This window comes from Orcinus orca, chromosome 3, assembly GCF_937001465.1.
Source record: "Orcinus orca chromosome 3, mOrcOrc1.1, whole genome shotgun sequence".
Lineage (NCBI taxonomy): Eukaryota > Metazoa > Chordata > Mammalia > Artiodactyla > Delphinidae > Orcinus > Orcinus orca.
This window is the reverse complement of record NC_064561.1, coordinates 164,923,080-164,948,755: the sequence shown is the minus strand read 5'-3', so window position 1 is coordinate 164,948,755 and position 25,676 is coordinate 164,923,080. Positions and strand designations below refer to the sequence as shown.

The 25,676-nt window shown below is 34.8% G+C and overlaps 1 protein-coding gene across 1 annotated transcript in view; it reads right to left on the bottom strand.

The window, feature by feature from the left end:
- The window catches only part of LOC101286389 (cadherin-10), a 190,136-nt gene that overhangs the window by 40,178 nt on the left and 124,282 nt on the right, over positions 1 to 25,676 (bottom strand). The window contains exons 3-5 of the mRNA XM_004276371.3: positions 17,178 to 17,472; positions 15,524 to 15,643; positions 14,799 to 14,966 (exon numbers count right to left, since the gene is read on the bottom strand). Of these exons, the coding sequence (XP_004276419.1) occupies positions 14,799 to 14,966; positions 15,524 to 15,643; positions 17,178 to 17,472 (583 nt within the window). The remainder of the gene's footprint in view (positions 1 to 14,798; positions 14,967 to 15,523; positions 15,644 to 17,177; positions 17,473 to 25,676) is intronic.

Sequence of the window (25,676 nt, the reverse complement as noted above, 5' to 3'; positions counted from 1 at the left end):
AAACAGTTAAAAAATAATGGATGGGTTAAACAGAAAATTAAAATCACCAAAGGACAGAATTGGTGAACTAGAGGACAATGGAAGGAAGTACACACAATTAAAAATTAATATATAATTGTGTGGTTGGAAAAAATAAAAGGCACGGATCAAAATGTCAATGGACCTTTCAAGGTAACCTCTGATCCTAGAAAGATATTGAGCAATGTCATCAAAATTTGATGATAAAGTTATTTTGAACCTTGAATATTCACTATAGGCACCATATTAATCAAGTATGATAGCCCAATAAAGATAATTTTAGACTCAGCAAATTTCTCTGCCTTTGGGCTTTTTAAAAGAAACTAATGAATGTATTCCAGGAAAATAATGGGCTAAATCAAGATACAGGAATACAGGAGATCTACAGAGCTACGTATCCAAGTTACAAAAGTGAAAAAGAAATGTCTGGGATGGCAGATTTTCTTGAGCTATAGAGATTAGCCAGCCCATACTGGAAGGGGAATACTGAGGAATCTAGGTTTGCAACTCTGAATGTTGCCAAAATGAAGCTAAGTGCTATAGAGTTTTTCACTAACAAATTTTGAACAGCTGTACCCACTGCACATCTAAAGCACAAACCTGTAACATCTCAGAAAATACAACTTTGCTAAAGAGGATCTTTAATAGTTAGTAGTTGAAATCATTACATTGGAAATAAAATGTCTGGCTTTTCTCCTCTAAGACTTTTGAGAGCCAGTGTATGCTTTTGTATACATTTTTGGACTAAAGATCAAACTTTTACAGGTAATAGTATAGTACTTTGAAAAGTGTATTTTAAAAATTGTAGAGCTTTTTCTTAAGACAGTTAAACGGTTCTTAAATACATTTAGTGCTTCAGTGAGAATGCCGTTGGGACAGAAAGACAGAGAGGAAGGCTGAGAATGGTGGATATAAAAGAAATTTCATAACAATTAAATTTTCTAAGAAAACCAATAGAGAAATTTTTAAAAGTGTTATCATAATTATATTAAGGGGAGCATAGACTGAGATGCTACTGAACTCCATTTTCATGAATAATGAAATGTAAAAAATATTTTAAAAATAACAAGAAAATATTACTTAGAGAATTACAGCTTAACCTAGATGAACTAAAACGAGTAAGAGTTTAAAGTTGTTTTCTGTGATGATTAGAGCTATGGGTGAGGAAGAATGGAATGGGTGGCTTATTTTTCATTTAAAAATTTTATCTATGAATTTAATACTTTGAAGAAAATTATTTTTTATTATTATTATTATTATTATTATTTTGGCCAGGGTACACAGCACACGGGATCTTAGTTTGCCGACCAGGGACTGAACCCACGCCCTCGGCAGTGAAAGCACCGAGTCCTAACCACTGGACCACCAGGGAATTCCCTGAAGCAAATTATTTTTTAAAAAATTAAATAGAAAATTGACCTGATATTATTGGAGATTATCAGGTTATGGTAAAAAGTTTCTGTATCATGGATCTTTTTAACATGGAGAGAGAGAGAACAAAAGAAAAAAAACCAGTTTTTTGGTTTCATTAATTTTACTGTACATAGATTTCACTGGGAGTATTCTCTGGGAATTTGTTCTCCCACTTTTTATTTTTAGCTTGGACTTTTATGAGATTACTTGGATTTCTAGACACAGGCTTAGATTCTGAAAATCTGTCTGCTTTGAACTTGTCATAATAGTTCTGGTCAAGGATCCAAAATCACTTATTACTTCATTTTATTTCTTGGTTGGCACAGAGACGATCTCCATCACAAAGTTTATATCATTTTGATGACAGTAAGCATTATCCATGTTAATTTTCAGTACTTTCTGAGGTTTACCAGGGAAGGGATCATGCTCCATTGGTTCACATTATAATAAGCCTAAATCATTTTATATATAAGGGATACACACACACACACACACACACACACACATAGTGAGTGTGTGTATATACATGCACAAAAGTATATTTATTTTTCCTTGAAATACTAATAAAAGTGTTTTCAAGGAGTTCCATACTTTGCAGAACAGCAATGATTAAGATTGAGGTCATTCATCAAAATAGCATAGATTTAGTTCTTCTGTTAAATAATTCAGATAGCTATATTAAAGGTATATATGTTGTATACACATATAGAACACACATATTCATGATCGTTTTGATTATATGGTAACTTCAGTAGTTAAGTCATCCAATAAATATTTATTCAGTGCCCAAGATATATAATTGGATAATGCTTTCTCTGGAACTGCGTTTATGCTCAGAAACCTATTCAGGGACGAGATTTCCTGGGTTTACTTCAAAGTTTAAAAACTGCATTTCTATATTTTAAAGGTATGAAAGAGCTATTCACTCATGCTTTTAAATTTTTTTCCAAGACTCGTCTGTTGAACACAAGTATCTTAGTTTGTCAAGCAAAGTGAAATTGCTTTCATTAAGAGCATGCAAGGGTGTTTACCATGTAGGGGGAGGGGATCCAGAAAGGAGACAGATTGTACTGCACACACTGACAAAGGCAAAGTAGCACCTGTCACCCATCTTACGTGTCATGTTTCCTTAAAGATGTCTATTTGTATGCTCCTTATTTTTTATCTTACAGTTGATGAAGCTTTAATTATGTGGTATGCTTTCCTGTCAATTCCAATTTATAGTTGTTTGAAATTCATTCCCAGGTGTCTGATTGAATCATTTGCTTCTCTTTTAATGTTTAGGGCAGATAAATATTTCTTCCCAGTGGGTATGTTCTTGGTTTGGTTATCGACTTAAGTGCAAGGCACAAATGCAAGGAGGAGAAAGGTAATTGCCATTTCCATATCACCTATGAAAAATTGTATTTAGAAATAAAAATCCAAATGGTAATATTGCAGAGAATACTTCTTAAGGACTGGCCAAAAGATAAGACTACTTAAATAAGTGTATTCTGAGACTATTAACGACAACATCACATAACATCTAAATTTTCATTATTAAAGACTTAAAACAATTTTAATGCATTTCTGTTTTCTTTTGTTTGTTTGTTTGTTTTTATTCAAGATTAAGTATTCCAGGTCACTTTTTCCACCAAAAATTTGATCAGTAGGACCTTTGCACTTGAGTATTAAAAACTGCAGATTTGTGTACTGGAAACAGAAGTAACTGACAGCTCAATGTAAGATACTTTGGAGGAAAGGCATAAGATGGGCACAGTAAGAGATGTGACAGCGTGACTTCCTCAGGAACAACAAAATAGATGCCAGAAAACAAATGGGAGAGCTAAGAGGGCAAACACAGCTTTGGAAGCTTGGCAACAGATAGCTGCCGTTTTGTTTTGTTGATAAAAAACAGTAAGGTTCCAGGAAATATAATTGGACTCTTTCCTTTGTTCCCTGTCCTTGTTTCTATTCACATTTACATTAACTCTCTACTTTTCCAGAGTTGTGAGAAAAAAGCACCACATATGTGAATAACAAAATAATTTAACATTAGTTTAATTTTTTTATTTGCTTTGTGTGTAATCTTATTGTCACATCTCTACGCTGCATAATAATCTCAAACAACATTTGCTCTAAGAAAAATGACACAATTATGCACGTTTATAAACCATTCCATTGTATAATGTTTAAAAGATGTTTTTTAATGAGCTTAACAGGAAGAAATTAAAAACAAGATAAAGCTCCTGAGAGGAAACTGCAGAGCAGTTAAGGAAATTATGCAATGCTAAATGGGCATTTAGGAAAAGGAGCAGAGAGCTGAAAGTCACACCAGAGACTGACAGAGGATTGAGGGTTTGGAATTGACTCCCACCAGAGGAGAGGCAGAAACCTATTCTGTGAGCACTGGAGACATGATCACCAACTTAGCTTTGGGCATTTAAGTTAAATTAGAGCAAAATGAGATGCTGCAAGATGTCTTAGTTTCCTGTTCATGCCATTGAAGAAAGCAACAGGACAAAGCTTTTAGAGAAGCTGCCATTGATTCCCAGAGACTAGGGAATCCATCTTGATTCATTTCTTTGAAATTGTCTCCAAGTTAACTGGCATCAATAAATACACACAATTGCAATGTGTAAGAACATAAAAAGTATATAGAATCAGGGGAGGTTAAGATAACCTTAGAGTCATTCATAAACATATTACATTGTACTAGGTACTCAGTCTCTGCAATGCGTCTTCCCTGAAATTGTAGGCTTACTAAAAACTGTAACAGCGGCTTAACTGAGTCTAAATATATTTGCACAGCTAGTTCTCTTTCTATATATCTCTCTCTATACTTACCCAGGGGTATTTTCCAAGTGTGTTCTAGAGGATACCATAACACAAAGGGACTTCGAATCCCCTGATGCAAAAATGCTAAATCGTTTAGTCTAAGGCAACTTTCCATGGGAATAACTGGAGAGCTCCAAGTGGATTTTTGTATAATTTCTATTTTTCTTAGAGAAGTATATATTTCATCATACTTGGGAATCGTACATTTCCTCAGTTATGTCACTCTAAACGTTTAGCTTAGCTGAGATCATCATGTCTGTTCTCACTTATATATCGTGCTGTGTACATCAGATCAACATAGTTCACCGTCTCCTAGGTATTTAAAACCGCTATCTTTCTGCAAGAATCTTAATTTAAAACGTTCGAATCAAACTGAAATCCCTGTCTCTCTTCAAACAAGCTCTTCTGGTAGAAAACTAGAAAGTATCTTTTGCTTTCTTTCTCCCTCGAACCTTTTATCGACCTAATTACTACGTCCTACGGCTCAACTACTTAACTATATCTCAAATCCCTCCTCTCCTCAGCTTCAGTTCAGACTCTCATCAACCTTTGCTCTTCCGATCCAAGCAATGTGCTTCGTTGCTGCCAGAATAATTAGACAAAATGAAGAACTGTGCCTGGTGCTCTCCTAAAAAATACTCCCTTACATAATATATGTAACATTTTATTTTTGTATCCAACCCTTTTCATGATGCTGACTCTGCTACATTTCCATTCTCATCTCTCACAACACCTGCTTGAAGCCCTGGGGTCCAGGCACACCAAATCACACACATGTCTCTGAATGTCACCTGTGTTCATTCTGTCCTCCCTAACAAAAATGCTCTCCCCCTCAATGCCTGTTTTCCTGCCTGGAAAACACTTAAATGTTTTTCTCTTTCTTGGTCCCCTTACCTCTGAAGGGTTGATCATTTTATGATTTAGGCTTTAATTGACAATTATAGTGTGAATGTTATTATATCATTCTCCAGTTATATGTGTGTATATAAGTTTACATGCATATGTGCATATATATGTGTATGTGTACATACATGTGCATATATACTTACATTTATGCAACCTATATACAAACTCCACCTATATACAAAAGCAAGCAAAAGAGTGAAGGAGACTATGTGTGAGGGAAACTACAATATAATAAAATAAAAGTGTATATATGTTTATTTGTGTGTGTGTATGTGTGTGTGAGAGAGACAGAGAGAGAGATGTTGTGTTTTATAATCTTTCTAACGGCAAACCATTTATGTATGTATTCTGTTTTTTATTTCTCTCTATAAAATTATTACTTTATTATTATTTCCTATCATACATCCTTCCACATAGTACAGATTCAATCAGTGTTTAAAAAAATCAAAGAATGCTTCAGTAACATTCTTTCTTTATAATTCTTACAAATTCTAAGTACTAGGACCATGGGGAAAAATCTTACAAATATTTGAGGCTATTTTTGTGATCACGGTAAAAATCAGAGTTATATCTAACCTATGTAAATTGTAGAACAGTGCCTTTGAATATAAGAATATTCATTTTCTTTAGATTAAAAAAGGGAGAAAAGAGACATTTTTAATTTCATTCCCTTCTTTCTCAGGTTAAAGCATCTTCCTTGGGACATACCTGACTGTTTCTCTACTTGAAATGTGCTTGATAATTTTAAAATATGCAGATCAGCCTGGGGCCTACATTACCTTAGAATCCCCAGTAGAGGCAAGGTTGACTCTATTTACAAAGCGAAAATCAGCACTTATTAAATCAAACCTCCCTTGTACCAGGCAGGGATAATGGTAGTCTAACAGCTCACTGAAAGTACGTGTCTTAAATCCCTGCGTACATCATATAGACATCTCCTTGAATGACCTTGTTTCATGTAAACTTGTTTATCTATCCGCCAAGCAGCATAAGGATCCCAGCAAAGCAGTCACTCATGTTTGGTCCTTGGGTAATGCAAAAGCACTAACAAATAAAGCTTTGATTTTCCCGAGTTTGTATGAAAATGCATGGACATTGTAAGAATTCAGTATGTCCTATTTAAAGTTGTTCCTGTAATCTATATACAAGTAGTGAATCACCGAATTAACTAAAGGCAAGATGTACCACAGAAGATAAAGAGAGTCTTTGATGTACCAATTTCTTTCTTGGTGTAGTGGTTAGAAGCACAGATTTTTGAATCATCGAACCTGGATCCTCAACCTGGCTGTTATTTCTTTTCCAACTGTAGAATCATAAACAAGTGATTTAAGTTTCATGTTTCAGTTTTTCTTGAACTAATATAAAGGGGTAAATAAATATATGTTATATTATAATTATACAGATATGAAGATTGAGTTAATTTTATATTTTACTGTGTTTAGTCCATGCTGTAACACTGTGCCTGTTACTATTATTTTTATACTGTTGCTTTATTTTATTTAAATGTGGGCAAATCAGACAATCCATATTTATGTAATTTAATGAGCTAAATAAAGTTAGTAGCCAATAAAGGTCATGCAGTTAAAACAAACAAACAAACCTAGGTATGAAATCTCTTCTAGGCGCTGAGTGATTCTACAATTGCATAGTATGGCATCTGAATTAGCTATATTTGTGTATAATCTTTAAATATAATTTGATGGAAATATAAAGTGTTGGCATCAAAATACTCAGGAAATTAGAGTCTCATTTAATTTATTTGTACACCCAAGTGCCCATCATCTATAATTTATCTTAAAAAAAACCTTTCCTATAAGTGAGAAATTCTGTGTTAATTTTCGGAACTGACAACCAAATGATGAAAAACGGATTTTTGTTACCATTCTCAATAAGTCATGGCGAAAAGATATAGTAAGCAGCAATAACTTCACTCTTTTGAGTGCACTTGGGCTAGATCTGTAATCTTGCATAATAAATATCATATCAAATTCTCATAAATTTGATATTGATTACCTATATACATAATATTCTGAAACATCTTAAGAGGTCAAAGATAAATAAATACAAATAAGACCACCACTCAATCATATTATATTTTTTAGCAGTTTATAAATTTTCTCTCCTCATGAAATCCCAGCTCAGCTATTATGTAAATGTGTTCGTTACTGCTTCCTGACTTCCACTTGTCCACCTAAGCTGTCTGCAAACATGTTTGTGACTCAGTACTAAGTAGATCAGGGGCATGGTTCTATGAGAGCTGGATTTCTCTGGAGGCCATACTCACTGTTAAGTAGGATGAGAAAAATAATCTCCTCTCTCTTTTCTGTGATACAATGTGTGGGAGAGCAGCTACATTTGAATAACAAGCTGTGGTCTTCTCAAACTATGTTCTAGAGTTGGCTCTTTTTGTGGGTTGGAATTTTTTGCCTGATCTCAGATGTTTAGTCTTTCTTTCTTCTTGAGTCCTAGTAACTGTCCCATCCAAGTACTAGAGCCAAGTCCTAGGCACCAGCTGGTTGACTGGGACCCTGACCATTGACATAACCGCTTTCGTAAACTCTTTTCTTCTATGCCTGGACCTTCCTTTCTGATGTCTATTTTTTGTTTTGTCTTTCTTTTTCTTTTCTTCTTTTTAGGAACAGATTTGAGAGAGTCTTACCATACAACATTCTCTTCTGTATTAAGACAAAGATGTTGGGAGCTGCTATTCAGTGCTCATCTCTGCAGATCAGCTATTCCTTAATCACTGATTCTTGTCTAGATGAAAATTAGTATCATAGCATTTTTCCAGAGCCACTTTTTTAAAAGGCCATTTGGGCACAAATTCCATTGTTCCGGGTGTTTTTGCCAAGCCCTACAATGATCAGGTTCCAGTAATTTAATCTCTTCATAGACCTTTTCCATGGAGCCTATTTTGTTTTTCTGATGTTAGGGAAAGAAGGAAGGATGTGACGTAAAAGAGACTAAAATATTCAAGTGAAAATACCAGGTGGATAGAATACAGGTGATGGAGTATAACTTTTGTCTCTGTTAGCACAATGAAACATAGTGAAATTCAAGGACCATTGAACATTGACTGCTTGGAGAGCAGGAACATTTGCTCTGGAGTCCTCATCCATGGATGTTCATTTGTTCATATGAGGTACATCGTCGAGATTACAGGTATCTCCTGGCTTAAGGCACTTTTATTTCATCTTTTGTGGGCCATTAATGAATAGCAGCACAGCATCAGAGCAATAAAGACAAGATTTGAAACACTGGTCATACTCCTTGAGAAGGAAGAAGGAAGGGGAGAAAAACCCTTGTGTATGGAGAACCTTTATATGTTACAGTTACTACTAAAAACATTTTATATATGACCTTATTTCTTAATTGTAGCACTCTAAGTACTGTACATATAGAAACTGATTTCTAGAGGAGCTGAATTGTCTAATTTTATGCATTTTCAGTTTTTAAAATTATTCAGGCCTCCTTCGAGAAGTCTCCCCTATTCATGCTTCCTAAAATAGCACCCCTGTCATTCTCTAGTCCTTTATTCTGCTTTCTATTCTGCATGCACTTACCCCATTGCCAGACATCATATTATGTATTCATGTGATTGTCACTTTATCTTCTACACCTTCCTCCAGTAGTCCATGTCCTTGGTTGGCCACTGAAGCCCTAATTCCTGCTTTGAGCCTGGACAAAGGAGGCTCTCAAAATTATCTACTGAACCACCCTTAATCCAGGATTTATTTTTAACTATTACAATATATTCCTTTTCTATTTCATTTTCTTGTTCACCTCAGCTTCTTAAAGTGCAGGCATTATTTCTTTGATCGTCTTCCTGACTTTCTTTTATTCCTCAATTTACTACCCTCCAGCTTCTTTGAAATGATTTCTACTAAAACCAATTGGGAAAGATCATCCACAATTACCCCCATTTTGCTATTCAGCACTCATTTTATCTGACTTCGAAGCAATTGTCTCATTTGTCCTTTTCTATCCTTTGTTATTCTGGTTTTCTTGTATCAAGTTACAAAAATAGATAAAAAATAGAAAAGCAAACATTAAAGGCATCACCAAAGATAACCCTCATGACTGCTTTGAAGCAGTCCTTTACCATTTTTTTTTTTTACCTGCACAGAATATGCCCTTTGCATATCCTACATTGGTAATTTTGCTAATTCCCAACTTCATGAACTCTCCTTCCTTTCCTGCCCTTATTGCTTTTAGTAGTCTGAAGAAAGGATTTATATCAAAAGGGAAATTCTCCAGAAAACCTTTCACTGCAAAAGATGCACTCAATCCTCCTTCCCCATATTTGGAAAAGTGCTGCTCTTCCATACACCCATTAAATTCTGTCAGACATGTCATTTCATATTGAAATATTCTCTCCCCTCCTCGACAGTAAGCCACTTGTAATCGGGAATCAAGATGTTAGGGAACTGTTGATGGAAAGTGCCCGCCCTGGCCAGGCACAATAATAACTGCTTGCATTGGTTGTTTCACAACAGGAGATCTCAGTAAGGAACAAGGTGCTGCCACTGAAAACTAAATGGGAGAATTCAAGAGGGGCCAAAAGGAGGGAGGAGATGCCAGCCCATAATATGTCCCGCCAACCTTCCAGAAACCCTCATACTCATACCCATCTTTGTTGAGATGCGCGCACCACCAGGAAGTACCCTGAGTCAGAGCAAATATGGGCACAAGCAAGATGATTGATCAGAGGCAACCGGGAAAGCTAACCCCACTACCATGAAACCTGAGACAGCGAGCCACATGGCAGAGCAGTTCTCCTGGGTTCCCTTACCCTGCTGCTCTCCGCCCGGATGCCCCTTCCCAATAAAGTCTTTTGCTTTGTCGGTATGTGTGTCTCCTCGGACAATTCATTTCAGAGTGTTAGACAAGAGCCCATTCTTGGGCCCTGAAAAGTAGCCCCTTCTGGTAACAAAACTTATTAACCTTCATGGGCTTAATTGCAAGCACAGTGCTTATCAGTGGAAGGTAAGCAATAGATTTTTGTCTTCACTAATTGTTTTTAAAATTAAAGTCACTTGAAATAATCCAGGATTCTGAAATAATTTCAACAGAGATATTGTTTTGGTAGTGAAAATACAATTTAATATCTGGAGCAAAAGAACCTAAAAGACTTTTGGAACTCAGTTTTCAGGTGCACCCCAGCCTTCTAATCCATTACCTCTCTTTTAGAATCATACTAAGGTGTACATGTCCTATTAATGTTCACATATTTATATACCTCTAAAATCACAAGAGTATGATGGTAACTTAGGCACACAGTTATGCGTTTGTTAATTCCAACAATAATTGACTATTGCCAATGTTCCTGTGAGTGTAGGGCTCCCTGATCTAATCTCCCACTAACCTCCTTGTTGTTTGGTAAGATCCAACCACTCTGGTCTTCATTTCTTGATATTCAACTTCTATTCAACATCATTCAACTTCCAACTCAGGGTTTCCCATATTCTGTTCCCTCTGCTTGAAGGACTTTTCCCATCTCTTTGTATGGTGAGCCTATTCCATCTTGCAGTGTTTGGATTTAGTATCCCTTCTTGAGCAAGTCCTTCCCTTATCCTTTTCCTTGGAACACTTGTGTTCCTCTTTTTAACCAGAACTGAGCCAATACCTTGTATGTATAGAATTGTTTTCTTATGTATCATCTGCCTCCCCTGCTTTAATGAAAGGTCATAGGGACAAAAAAAAGTTGTTTTTTTTTTAACAATATTCATATGTCTTTTTTCTAAAATAATGTTTGGTGCAAGAGTGTTCTCAATAAATAGTTTTAGATAAAAAAATTTCTGATTTCACTTGAACAGTTCCTCAGATAATATCAAAGTTTCTCAACCTCACCTCTGATGACATTTTGGGCAGGTAATTCTTTGTCATGTGAATTGTAGGGATGTTTAGCAGCATCCTTGCTTACACCCAATAGATGCCAGTAGTACCCACCAGTTGAGACAAACAAACATGTCTTAAGACCTTGCTAAATGTCCTTTGGGGGACAAAACTGTCCCTGATTGAGAATGATTGTTATAGACCCACACAATAAATAAGCTAAACAATGAAGGAGGACATGTGGGCTTTCACTTGTCCTTGTCCCCTCCAAATGATGGAGATTTTTATCTTCCGCAGATGTACCATATTGGGAAATGTAGAATTTGGATCAATCTGTATGAAAGTTTAAGTTTTGACTCTACTTTTATAATATTGAAAAATAATAATAATACAGCAGTACTTGCACAAATCAATATTACTGAGCACATAAATACACTAGTGCCAGCCACTGAGTCAAGCGTTTCATATACCTTAAATCAGCGGTCTCCAACCTTTTTGGCACCAGGGACCGGTTTCATGGAAGACGATTTTTCCACGGATGGGGTCGGGGGGATGGTTGAGGCAGTCATGCGAGCGATGGGGAGCGGTGGGGGGCGGCAAATGAAGCTTTTCTCGCTCACCCAATGCTCACCTCTTGCTGTGCGGCCTGGTTCCTAACAGGCTACGCACTGGTAGGGGTTGGGGACCCTGATTTAAATTATTTAGTCTTACCACTCCATGGGGTAGGCACTGCTATCCAGTTTTACTGAAAGACACTGAAATGGCACCTTTCTACTAAAAGGTCAGTTCAATGGAGCAAGGTGAAAAAGCTACTAAGTGAAGAAGACAGCATTGGGATTCAAGAGGATGACTCCACAGTCTGTCCTGAACTGTCCCATATGGCAGCCACTAGCCAAGCCACTAACCCTCATGCAGCTATTGACTAGAAGTGTCATTAGTCTGACTTGAGCCTTGATGTAACTGGAAAATACTTAATGAAAGAGGATATTTCAAAGAATTATGGAACAAGAGAATGTAAAACATCTGAATAAGTTTTATATTGATGATATGTTTAAAGGATAATATTGGGTTAAAATATATGATTAAAATAAATGTCTCTCCTGCTTATTTTATTTTTTTAATATGGCTGATAGAAAATTTACAATTACTATTGTGGCACACATTTTTGTTTTGCATATTTCTATTAGGCAGTACTAGTTTGTCTTCTTTATTATTTCCACTCTGAACCTCCTTTACTTCTTCTGTATATTGGGTATAAGGATAATAACAATGAGTCTACACGAGTTAGTTGCAAGTTTCAGTGATATGCTACATATGAAGGTCTTCATAAACTGTGGAACTCCCTCCAAACCTCGGCTATTTAATGAAATGATATGAGAAATTAAAAACTAGTTTTCTGCATGTTAGGTGACTTAGACTATCAAGTAACATTTTAATTGCCATGACTGAGTGTTCCCAACAGTAAGATATGGTTGCAAATGTTCATAGGAGAAAAGATAATTGAGAAAACAAAGATCCATAAATTATGTTTCCATCTATAATTAAACAATAATGAGACAAGATACAGGATGCTCTAAAACTTCTCATAATATATTGTGTTGTACATCTGGAGTTGGTCATGGACTTCAAACCACTTCTGCTATTACTTGCAGTTGGCCTTAATGTCTATAATGTTCGTTTTCTCATTTGTAGAATGGAGATCAGAATACTGACCTCAATGAGTTGTTTTGATAAAATAAAGTAGGTCAGTAAATAACTGATACAGGGTGACATAAAAACACCATTCAGAAAACATGTTATGCTATTGCTGTTTCTTTTTTTAATTATTATTACTATTATTATTATGTCAGGCTTGTGTAATGTGCCTACCAGATACCAACCACAAATTCTGACTTAACAAAAGAAAAGAAAGTAATTAGTGAATGAATTAATAAAGGTGTTACAGTAGAAGAAAAATGATAAAATGAATTTTTATCAGATATTTTCATCTTTCAAATGTCTAGTTTTTCCATTTAATTAGAATCTATTAATTTGCTTATCAAATGCATAATTTTTAAATGGACTGTATTTTGGACACATGTATATATGTTCCTGAGAATTTAAACTATAATAATCCTCTTAATGGTCATTTATTACTCATAAAATACTTTTTTCACAAATATTTTTGCTCATTGTGGATTATGCAACCACTTAACAGTTTGTTCTCCTATATTTGCATGTCCATTCTCCTGGTAACAGGATCATGCTAAGAGGTGGTTAGAAATACATATAAAATGTGAAATTTAAATTGTAGTGCAACGAGGCATGTCTTTAGACCTGTTCTAAAAGAACTATAAAGATTTATTATTGGTTTGCCTTTCCCTGCTGATGCTAAAGGTAACCTGAAGTTGAAACTTGATAATTTGAAAACAGCATAAGCAAACACCCTTCTCTGTGTTTTGGGCCAAACACCACAGTAGCAATCCTGAGGAGCATGTACCTTAAATATCTAACAAAATATCATAAAAACACATAAGCATATGATTAGTCCACTCAAGAATATTCTCTCTGAATTTTGTAATCTTTCCACACATGTGATTTTAAACAATTCAACTAAAATCATGCACTATTAATAAAGTTAGATAAAAATAGTACAAGAAAAGAGGTGAAATGCTTTTAAAGAGTCAAAATAATACAGTGAATTCTTAGACTGTAATTCTTTCTGTGTAATGGTCTTTAGTATAAAGATATAAATATCACGAAAAGCTATTGCTTTTTACACTTTAATACTTTATCACAAAGTTATTTAAGGCAAAAAACAAATAAACTAAAATTGGGGGATCAATTTAGAAGTTAATACACAGCAAATGTTAAAAATTAAAAACACAGATCATACTAAAGCCTGTGTTTTATGCCACATTTCCTAACAACGTGAGATTCCATCTTGAAGTAAAGGGTCTTTTAGATTAGCAGGTAATTGGCTGAGTCTTGGCGGTGTCCATTGAGACCCAATATCATCCTCTCTAGCTGCATGTCTACCAAATTTGTATAAGAAAGGAGAATAAATAAATGTAATTATATGGTCAGAAGCTAATGGTTCTTAACCTCTTCTTGACTTATTTTGAGAATTTGAAGGTTTCATTCTAAACCACAAAATAAATCTATAAATAAATCAAAAATACAAAATGCTTTAGTATGACTGCCATTCCAAACACAGATATTACATGCAAGTCTGACACAGTGATATTAAATGGAAGTCTGATTAGTTTGTAAGGTTCCCCCTATGTAGTTCTTTCTGGCTAAGTTCTTACAATATGGCAACTTAGTTATTTTATTGAAAAATTTTACCCTTGGGTTAGAATCTTCCTTATTAAATTCTAAGTAGAAATAAACACATTCATTGTAGAAGTATAATTTAGTTTTTATTTTAATAAAACATTTCCTTTGCTGACAGAAATAGTTCTTAGATGATAGACTATATATATGTATATATATATATAGAGAGAGAGACAGTACATATGTAAACTTGCATGTGTATATATATATATATATATATAGAGAGAGAGAGAGAGAGAGAGAGAGAGAGAGAGAGAGAGTGGTTTTGTGATCATAGATCCCTCTGTCTCTGAATGAACTATGTTTGAAATATTTAACTTCTATCTTTTGATAACAGTGAATTCATCAGCATATACATCTATTTTTTTTTCTTCATTTTTGTAGCACAGTTTTGGTCTGTTTTAAATGAAATGATTGACAATTGCTTTTTCTCCTCTTTTCTGTTTTTACTCTAAAGCTTTTGCCCTGCAGAAACACCATTAAAGACAGCTTACTCTGGGGGAAGCGTGGTGGATTGTCATTGACGTCTGTCAGCGTGATGTTGACCGTGGTGGTCCCTGATAAGCCTCCCATCTGGCCACCCATGTCTTTGGCCTGGATTACAACTTGATATTGCTCCCTGTTTTCTCTGTTCATGTTTGGTAAAGCAGTCCTGATGATACCTTGAAGAAAATGGAAAAACTTTTATTATGCTCATTAAAATCTCAATTATTAGTTGATTAAGCTCACAATTGTAAATCCAAAATAGCAGTGATTTTTGAAAGATGAAAACGCTTTTGCTATTAATTTTTATTGTCTAGAAATTGTAAAAATGATTCTATGTAAATATTTGATGATTTGTATTGTTTTTCTATTTCCTAAAGAATATCGTATGCACTGTCTACTGCCCTAAACCCAGATGCAAAAACATAAAAGCAGGTATATTCCCATTAGCTCGCTCGATCATTCAACTCTGAGTTCTTAAATCTTTAACTGTGGCATCATCATTCTTCTGTGAGTATTAATGTTAGGATTTTGTTATTTTCCCACCTTTTTTTTTTTTTTTTTTTTTTTTGCAGTACACGGACCTCTCACTGTTGTGGCCCTGTGTTCCCTGCATCGGCAGGCGCACTCTCAACCACTGTGCCACCAGGGAAGCCCTTTATTTATTTATTTATTTTTTACTTATAAATATCATAAAGACTACTAAATGAACAAACACTGATTCATGATTCCTGACCTGTTTCAGGTTCCACAGAGAAATATGGCTGCCCTTGAAGTATGCTGTAAATGACTCTGGCGCTGTTCCCATAGGAAGGGTCATCGGCATCTGTAGCTGTGACTTGCACCACAGAAGTACCTGAAGTATCCAAATTCAGCTTAGTTCTGCACAGTACCAGAAGGAGGAGCAAAAGCACTGGTTTTCATGGAAGACTTCAATGATTTTTGGCTTTAATAATGACCTCTTAAAGAAACATTCATATATAATTTAGATGAAAATAATATATATATAGTGTATTGTAGGTAAACTTTGAATTCAACAACATATTTTATTTAGCCAACAGGTGTATTTTCATACATGCAATAGATAATGCTACAGTGTATCAGATTATAATAAATGCAGACACTTTACAAATGCTCGGGTTTGATATTTAAATTCATTTTCACATAACAGATTTGTTTTGTGTAAAGGGCATATCTAATCACAAAGGAGTAAGTATGCTCTTTTTTCTCTCTCTCCACTAATTAACTATAAAAATAATTAACATCTGTTCTAGAATACGATTTTATGAATAGATTAAATTCTAAATTTAGAAACAATCCAAGATGATCCCAAGTCCCAAGAACTATTAGAAGCTATTTAATAAAGTTCAAAATATATAAAAGGGCTTTATATTAAGGTGATTGCCAAAAGTCCTTGGGATTTAGTGAAGTAAATATTAAATAATAATCTCTGAACAATGCTTTTGAGAACTGCAGTTGGAAATTTTCTATTAAAATTTTTACAAGGAAAAAATGTATCAGAATTGTTTCATCAGTTTATACTTCTCCCACATTTGAGAAATGATCTATTCTACTAAATCCAAATACATTATCTCTAAAAATGTTATTGTTTTTTGATGTTTAATTTTCTGTGATTCTCTATTTAGCAAAAACATGAAATCAATTTTAACTTTCTTTGCCTACAAATACACCCTCCATTTATTTACATCGAAAAAGGAATTCTATTTTCTTGAATGTTATACTTCCAGTTTTTTCACGCCTTCTGTCTTACTGCTTCTGCAACCTAACTTTAAATTCTGTATCAGTTTGTGATTAGCTGTTGATTTTCAACTGGTTTATTTGAATAAGAGATTTATATCAGCAGAGTTTTATATATAACGGTTAAATTGAAAGGATGTTTTAAAATATTTAATGTGAAGTAATAGAAAATCTAATTAATTCCAATGTTCATAACATCTAGATAATCCAGACAAACTCTTTAGGCAGATTATGACTAGAGTATATATGTAGACTCTAGATTACGTTTATGGTGTTCTAAGTGTACTTATAATATATTTGGAGTCAGGACTTTACACAGCTGTTCTCCAAATCCATGTGACAAAAATTTGCATTTTCATAGTTTTCTACTGAAGGTCAATGGTATTTTCTTGGATTTTTGACGGAAGTGTCTATTTATTGTACTGTAGAAACTTACAAACCCATAGGAAATTAGAAATGCATTCATCCTTTTTTTTTTCCTGACTCGTTTCGTAATTCAGAAGATTAAACACGTACTCTTAGCAGGGAGTCAAATATGATTTCAAGTAATTGATCATAATGTTTTAAGAATTTCTTGATAATTATTTTTTATACTTTTTGAATACCGTCATAAACACTGTAAATGAACTTACCTACAACAGACATTTCGGGAACACTCGCCGTATAAATTTCCTCTGGGAATGTGGGCTCATTGTCATTGATATCATGGATTTTGATCACAAACTCAGACTCCGGTTCTACTGGCCTCAAAGTTCTTCTGTTTATAGCTTGTGCACGTAGAGTATAAAAGGCCTTTTCTTCCCTATCAATTCTTCTTGTGGCATGAATGTCACCTGTTTTTTCATCAATAATGAAAAGAGTACCAGCTCCATCTCCAGACAAAATATATTTGAGGGATCCATCTCCTTTATCTTGGTCTGAATGAAGCTAGGGGGAATAAAAATGAGCATATCCATGATAATGTCTAAAGATACATAATGCAGAAAGAATTCAAAGAAGGTCTCTCAGGTCACATCTTTGAAAAATGGGGTCAGTTATCTTAGTTCTTGAAATGAGAGTTGAATAAGTATGATCACACTCATCTATATACTTTAAACAATAGGACTAGCCTTTTACATATCAGTGTGATTTTTATTCTAAATGGAAAAAGGTAATAAAAATAAACCAAACACAGCTCCTTTCTTTGCTTTGCTCGGTAAATAACCATTTCCGTAGGCAAATAACTCCTGACAAAGACATAAGTCATTAGTCTTGATATGCTGGTGTAAACATTGCTTCTCTCATCCCTTTCTTTGAGTGGAAAATACTTTTACTCTCATATTATGCAAGAAATTTATTTCCTGTAAACTTATTTTTAATTATTGTATTTCTGTTGGGGAATTAGCAATATTTTAAGAACTGTAAGACAGGCAAAGTTGCATGAGACATGGCTTCTATGTTAGAAGCCCTACCCATCATTCTCTGATTCACATGAATGACAACAACTGCCCCAGAAATATTTGTGGGGTTCAGAATAGATGTCTATATAACACCTGCCTATATATTTTAAGTTATAAATCAAATTAGTAAACTATAAAATAAAATATGCTCTATCTAGTCTCCTACCTTGTCAAATCTATCTTCTTAACAACTGCAAACAACAAGTTCTGTGTAGAAACAATGCAATGTAGGGCAAGCCTTTTTCTTGCCTCCTTGCTTATGCCCACAACACTAATCTTCCACAATCTAGTCATCATGTCAGAGAGCTTGGCATGCATTCATGTGGATATATCAGCCTAGCCCACATCCCATCCCAGTGCTAATGCTTGCCCAGGAGCCCATGTGTCATGGGCAAATTCCATCTACAATTGCCCTGTGGTATCTGTGGGGGATTGGTCCCAGGACCCCTGTGGATGCCAAAATCTGAGGATGCTTGAATCCCTTACATAAAATGGCATAGTGTAGTAAGCCCTCAGTATCCATGGGTTCAACATCCATGGATTCAACCACCCATGGATTGTGCACTATGTTTACCACCTGTGGTTGGTTGAATCTACAGACACTGAGCCCACAGATGTGGAGGGGTGATTGTATATAGTTTTTTAACAGATGCACACTAGGCCAGCCCTCAGGATTAAGGGTACATATAACAATGGGTAAATCTGGCCGTTGGTAGACTGACTTGGAGAAGAGACTCTCCAGGTCCTAGAAGCAAGTTCAAGGATGTTTGGGCGGGAAATAATGGGTCCCAAGTACTTCAAGGATCGTCTGGAAATGGATGTGCAGGTTCCAGATGTGAATATCCCCCTGCCTGTCATGGAATTCATACCCTGAGGGAGAGACTTAGCCATAGGAGGAACAGAGCATGGCTTTGTAAAACACAAGGATTGTAAGTTTTTCTCTAATTGTACCACCACACCAATAATTTTTTTTTTAATGCTAAGATCATATTTCCTTATTTGCAGTAAGAGATTATGCTTTAAAATTTTTATTTTGCTTTTTATCTGATAAGAAATAGAATGTGTAGATTTTCCAAGTTTTGATAAAGCATATATTATAACTTAGATATCATCATGCACATGTTGTCTTTTTTAAATTTGAGGTATAGTTTTACAATATTGTGTTAGTTTCAGGTATACAGCAAAGTGATTTTGTTATATATTCTTTTTTAAAATTCTTTTCCATTATAGGTTATTACAAGATATTGAATATAGTTTCCTGTGCTATACAGTAAACTCTCATTGTTTATGTATTTTATATACAGTAATGTGTATCTGTTAACCCCATACTCCTAATTTATCCCTCTTCCTCCTTCCCCTTTGGTAATAAGTTTGTTTTTTATGTCTGTAAGTCTGTTTCTGTTTTGTAAATAAGTTCATTTGTAGCATGTTGTCTTTTTTAATATTCATACAAAATATAGTCATAAATTGGAATAGGCATACTGACCTGTAGCCTAGAAAAATAAAAACTGGAGACAATATCCTTCCAGTATGCAAAATGTTATAGAGTTAGATATTTATCTGAGTAGGTTTGACTTTTGCTCTTTAGATTATTTAAATCAACAAAAATTTTCATCTATTTACCTGTAGAAGTATTACCCTGATTATATTCTCTTTAAAGTAGAATTTTGTTTCTTTATTTGAAAGTTTCTTTTTTCTTTATAGGTGCTTATATCAATGAACTTGGCTGTGAGAACAGTTTTATGTGGATATCAAAAATGTTTAACTTAAATAAATATTTAACCCCTCCCCAATATATTTTATTACTGGGTAGGTAATACAATATATAGGTAATACAATATATTATATACAACTGCTGGGTTTACAAAAGCAGTCTATATTTTTGTTAATGGTTTGTAATAATCAGCATTTAGCCATTAAATTTGGATCAAACTCCATTTTTCTGATTTTTGGATAAATAACTCAGTATTACAGATATAATAGGAAAAAAAACCTCCAAAGAGATATGTACTTTGGAGAAAAAGATATAGAAGTCAGGCAACAAATAATTTTTTACTGCATTTTTAGTTATTCATAAACAACAAAGTAAGGTTGAGAAACAAGAAATATCTGCTTTTAACTAAACAGCTCTCAGAAGTAACATATGACTGTGTTGTCCAGGGAACTACTCTCAAAAAGTCACAAGAGGGGCTTTCTTGGTGGTGCAGTGGTTGAGAGTCCGCCTGCCGATGCAGGGGACACGGGTTCGTGCCCCGGTCTGGGAAGATCCCACATGCCGCGGAGCGGCTGGGCCTGTGAGCCATGGCCGCTGAGCCTGCACGTTCGGAGCCTGCGCGTCCGGAGCCTGTGCTCCGCAACAGGAGAGGCCACAGCAGTGAGAGGCCTTCTGACTTTTTTTTTTTTTTTTGCGGTACGCGGGCCTCTCACCGTCGTGGCTTCTCCCGTTGCGGAGCACAGGCTCCGGATGCGCAGGCTCAGCGGCCATGGCTCACGGGCCCAGCCGCTCCGCTGCATGCGGGATCCTCTGGGACCGGGGAACGAACCCGTGTCCCCTGCCTTGGCAGGCGGACTCTCAACCACTGCGCCACCAGGGAAGCCCAAGATAGAAGCTTTTTAGTCACTGAAATGCACATAGTTGCTGGGAAATTTTCCAATTATATAAATGTACAATAATGTGGCAATTTTCCAAATGACAGATATAAGCATTGCATATTTCTTATTCTGTCCGGGAATCAAAATAGTTCAAGAAAAGATTATTGATATTATCAATCATCTGATCATATAACTTTGTGATTTGTACTGGACAGTTATGATGTTTATTGTCTATTCATTCAACAATTTTAATTGAGAAATATTTATTTACTCTCATAAGAATCAGGTAGTTCTAAAAGTAAATGAACAATTCCATCCTAGTGCTATGGAAGATTCAAACACAGTGTGTAATGGAATTTCACAGGATAGTCCCTAAACTAGCCTACAGGAATGAGTGAGGATTTCCTTAAGCATATATCACCTAAGTTACGTGATAAAGAATGAGTAGAGGTTAAAACCTGGGAATTTTTTTTTGCATTTTACAAATTTTACACCTCATAAAGGACACTGGATGAATATAGAAGGTAGATTCAGAGTGGAGAAGGAAATAAGACAAGATGGGAATCATTAAGACCAGTTCTCTTCTAGCCGGTTAGACATGCAAAAAAAAAAGTTGCTAGTATAGTGATATTTTAATTTTTATAAAGCTCTGTTTTGGAATATGAATCACAGCAGGATTTTTACCTTCACTTATACTACAGAGAGTGAAAATTAAATCTTGTAATTGGACCACATAGGGTGGCAGTTTCCGTTGGATTAGAAAATTGAACATGATAGTTGGGAATCAAAGTGATGAGGGTTGGAAACTGGACTGTTGGTTTCGTGAGTCGGAAATGAAAAGATTTCTACCTTATAATTAAGAGAAACAAATTAGATCTATGAATTTATGTGTTTCTTTTAAGAAATCAGACGTAATAATTTTTTCTTGAACTGTGTGAGAGCCTGCATAAAAGAAAGAAAAAGCATTTTCTTTTCTTACAGAGGAAACAATGGAACACTAACACTAGAATAAAAGGACAAAAATGACCATATTTGGGGGCTTGACATTAGTCTATGTTTATTGAAATATTATTTAAATAAACATATTTGAGAATTGGACAAGGAAAGAGACTGCAATAGATATGTACTATGAGGCAGAGACATGCATTTCTAGATGTCCTAAGACTTGGGAAGTTGCTTTCTGCCCTAGATGAACCTGATGGGAGACAGAGTTAACTACTAAGGGGTATGATGATGATGTTGATTTTCTAAAAGTTACAGAAAGAGAGCAATGGACAAAGTTCTTTAATTATAGTCCTCCACCTAAGCTCCCTCTCTCTTTTTCAAGTTTCTCTTTATTATTGTAATTATTTCTTCTTTTGCATACTCTTCCCTCCTTATCCTGTTATTGTCTCTCGCCGTCATTCCTTGTGTGTGTGATAAAATTTTATTTTACATTCCAACTCATTTACTAAGCAATGATCAGACAGGGGTTAGTCCTTATAACTGTAGCTTTCTCACTATTCTTCCTTTTTTCATTTGGATATTAGTTATCAATACTTGGATTTATTAAATATTTAATTAAACAAAATCAGCTGTTTGTGTTATTGAGAAGTGGGATTATGGATCAAGTGCTAAATAACTTAAAGCGTCTACTCTGAAATAAATTTTATATTGATTTGACCTTGTGCTATTTTATTATGTGAGATATTAAGGTTTCTTTAAACATAGAAAAAAATATCAGATTATTGTGGCTTTAGTTCCTCAGTAACCCCTGTTCTCCTGTGTGAAACATTTGGGCCACAAATCCTCAAGAAGAATTTTATGTTAATACTGACCTTTTCTTTCCTTCAAGAAAGCCTATTAAAAATTCACAACCTGCTGTGTTCCTTGTAAATTCACAAGCAGATAAAGGACATGGCAAGGTACATGACAATTAATGAAAACAGAACAACTGGTACTATGCTGAACATTTAAAAGTCATTTTCCTATTATTTAACTTTTTAAATTTGGATGTGGTTAGTTATAACTCATTTGCTTATATTGATTAGTTTAATAATTAAAACTAAACAATCCACTGAATTTAAATAAATATTTTAACAACAAATTATTTAATGAAAGCCTAGTAATTTTAAATCTGGCAAGTTTTTATAACATTTCATGTAAAGCATTCATTTAAATATATTTGTCTAAAACGAAGTTTGTAAGCTAAAAGGGGTCTTGTGGCTTATATAGTCTAAGGCCATCTTTACTTTTAAGAGGAAGAAACTGAGATTCAATCAATTTTTTATCACACAGGAGTTAAATTAAGATTACACTTGAGGATCAGTGCTTTGTTGGTGGAACTTTTACTTCTTAATATCAGTTCATTTTTATTTTGCAGTTTCTCACATTAAGTTTGGAAATACTATAAAAGCAATCAAAGTATTGATCTATGAAGTACAGGGAATTTAAGTAATTTGTTACCAAAAGGATAACTGATAAAAGATTTTATCTTATACTTTCCCCCTTGGCTGGAAGAAAAATGAACGAGTTTTAAAACGTAAAAAAAGTATCAATACTGCCAGTAAAAGTCTGATTACTAGTTCAGAGGAATTTATGTTGCTGTGTGAGATTCTTTCTCATTCAGAATACTGATACACTTTTAGATATTGGTCATCGTTGGTATTTGGTTTGATCCCCAACACTGGGAAAAGACAGTAGAAAAATCAGAATTATATTTGTAGAATTATATTAGGATTGTATTTATAATGGTTAGACTAGTTCTTTGAAGGATACATTTTGATAAATGAATCCAAATAACTATAAGATACACAATCTGAGTTTAACAATATCTGGTTTGTGTGTGTTCATTAGCTTCAGAATATCAGAAATTGTTGAATAGATTTTCTAATGTACAGTGATAATTTTATGCCTGCTGTTCTTTCAAACAGCCAATATAGTCTGTATTTGTTTTTTTTAAAAATCCAGAAAGTGGCTAATATGCTATGCTATTCTGATGCCATCATCATTAGTATTTTGCTCTAATTGCTCTAGTGAGTAACATAATATCAAATGGAAAATAAGGCATTGAATCAAGTAACTTTAAGTTTGCATCCAATAAAAAAATACCAGTGAAGATGGTCTAGCACCAGAAAACAGCTGAAAGCATGTTAAAGCAAATAAGCACAATCTGTTCAGAAATAAATAAGCAGTTACTCATTTTGTTGAGACTAGGGGAAAAAAGGGAGGGGGGGCAAAACTTGAATTGGAGTGTGTGACATTTACACAGTAAGATGGAGCATTATTTTAATATTAATGATATAGAAAAATATACATCATTTTTTATGAATTGGAGAAAGTAGGCATAGACGGAAATTTCCTCAACATAATAAAGGCCACATATGACAAACCCACAGCCAACATTATCCTAAGTGGTGAAAAACTGAAAGCATTTACACTAAGATCAGGAACAAGACAAGGTTGCCCACTCTCACCACTCTTATTCAACATAGTTTTGGAAGTTTTAGCCACAGCAATCAGAGAAGAAAAGGAAATAAAAGGAATCCAAATCAGAAAAGAAGTAGTAAATCTGTCACTGTTTGCAAATGACATGATACTATACATAGAAAATCCTAAAGATGCCACCAGAAAACTACTAGAACTAATCAATGAATTTGGTAAAGTAGCAGGATACAAAATTAATGAACAGAAATCTCTAACATTCCTATACACTAATGATGAAAAATCTGAAAGTGAAATCAAGAAAACACTCCCATTTACCATTGCAACAAAAAGAATAAAATATCTAGGAATAAACCTACCTAAGGAGACAAAAGACCTGTATGCAGAAAATTATAAGACACTGATGAAGGAAATTAAAGATGATACAAATAGATGGAGAGATATACCATGTTCTTGGATTGGAAGAACCAACATTGTGAAAATGACTCTACTACCCAAAACAATCTACAGATTAAATGCAATCCCTATCAAACTACCACTGGCACTTTTCACAGAACTAGAACAAAAAACTTCACAATTTGTATGGAAACACAAAAGACCCCGAATAGCCAAAGCAATGTTGAGAATGAAAAACGGAGCTGGAGGAATCAGGCTCCCTGACTTCAGACTATACTACAAAGCTACAGTAATCAACACAGTATGGTACTGGCACAAAAACAGAAAGATAGATCAATGGAACAGGATAGAAAGCCCAGAGATAAACCTACACACATATGGTCACCTTATCTTTGATAAAGGAGGCAGGAATGTACAATGGAGAAAGGACAGCCTCTTCAATAAGTGGTGCTGGGAAAACTGGACAGGTACATGTAAAAGTATGAGATTAGATCACTCCCTAACACCATACACAAAAATAAGCTCAAAATGGATTAAAGACCTAAATGTAAGGCCAGAAACTGTCAAACTCTTAGAGGAAAACAGGCAGAACACTCTATGACATAAATCACAGAAAGATCCTTTTTGACCCACCTCCTAGAGAAATGGAAATAAAAACAAAAATAAACAAATGGGACCTAATGAAACTTCAAAGCTTTTGCACAGCAAAGGAAACCATAAACAAGACCAAAAGACAACCCTCAGAATGGGAGAAAGTGTTTGCAAATGAGGCAACTGACAAAGGATTAATCTCCAAAATTTATAAGCAGCACATGCAGGTCAATAATAAAAAAGCAAACAACCCAATCCAAAATTGGGCAGAAGACCTAAATAGACATTTCTCCAAAGAAGATATACAGACTGCCAACAAACACATGAAAGAATGCTCAAAATCATTAATCATTAGAGAAATGCAAATCAAAACTACAATGAGATATCATCTCACACCAGTCAGAATGGCCATCATCAAAAAATCTAGAAACAATAAATGCTGGAGAGGATGTGGAGAAAAGGGAACCCTCTGGCACTGTTGGTGGGAATGTCAATTGATACAGCCACTGTGGAGAACAGTATGGAGGTTCCTTAGAAAACTACAAATAGAACTACCATATGACCCAGCAATCCCACTACTGGGCATATACCCTGAGAAAACCATAATTCAAAAATAGAATAGAACAAAAATGTTCATTGCAGCTCTATTTACAATAGCCCGGAGATGGAAACAACCTAAGTGCCCATCAT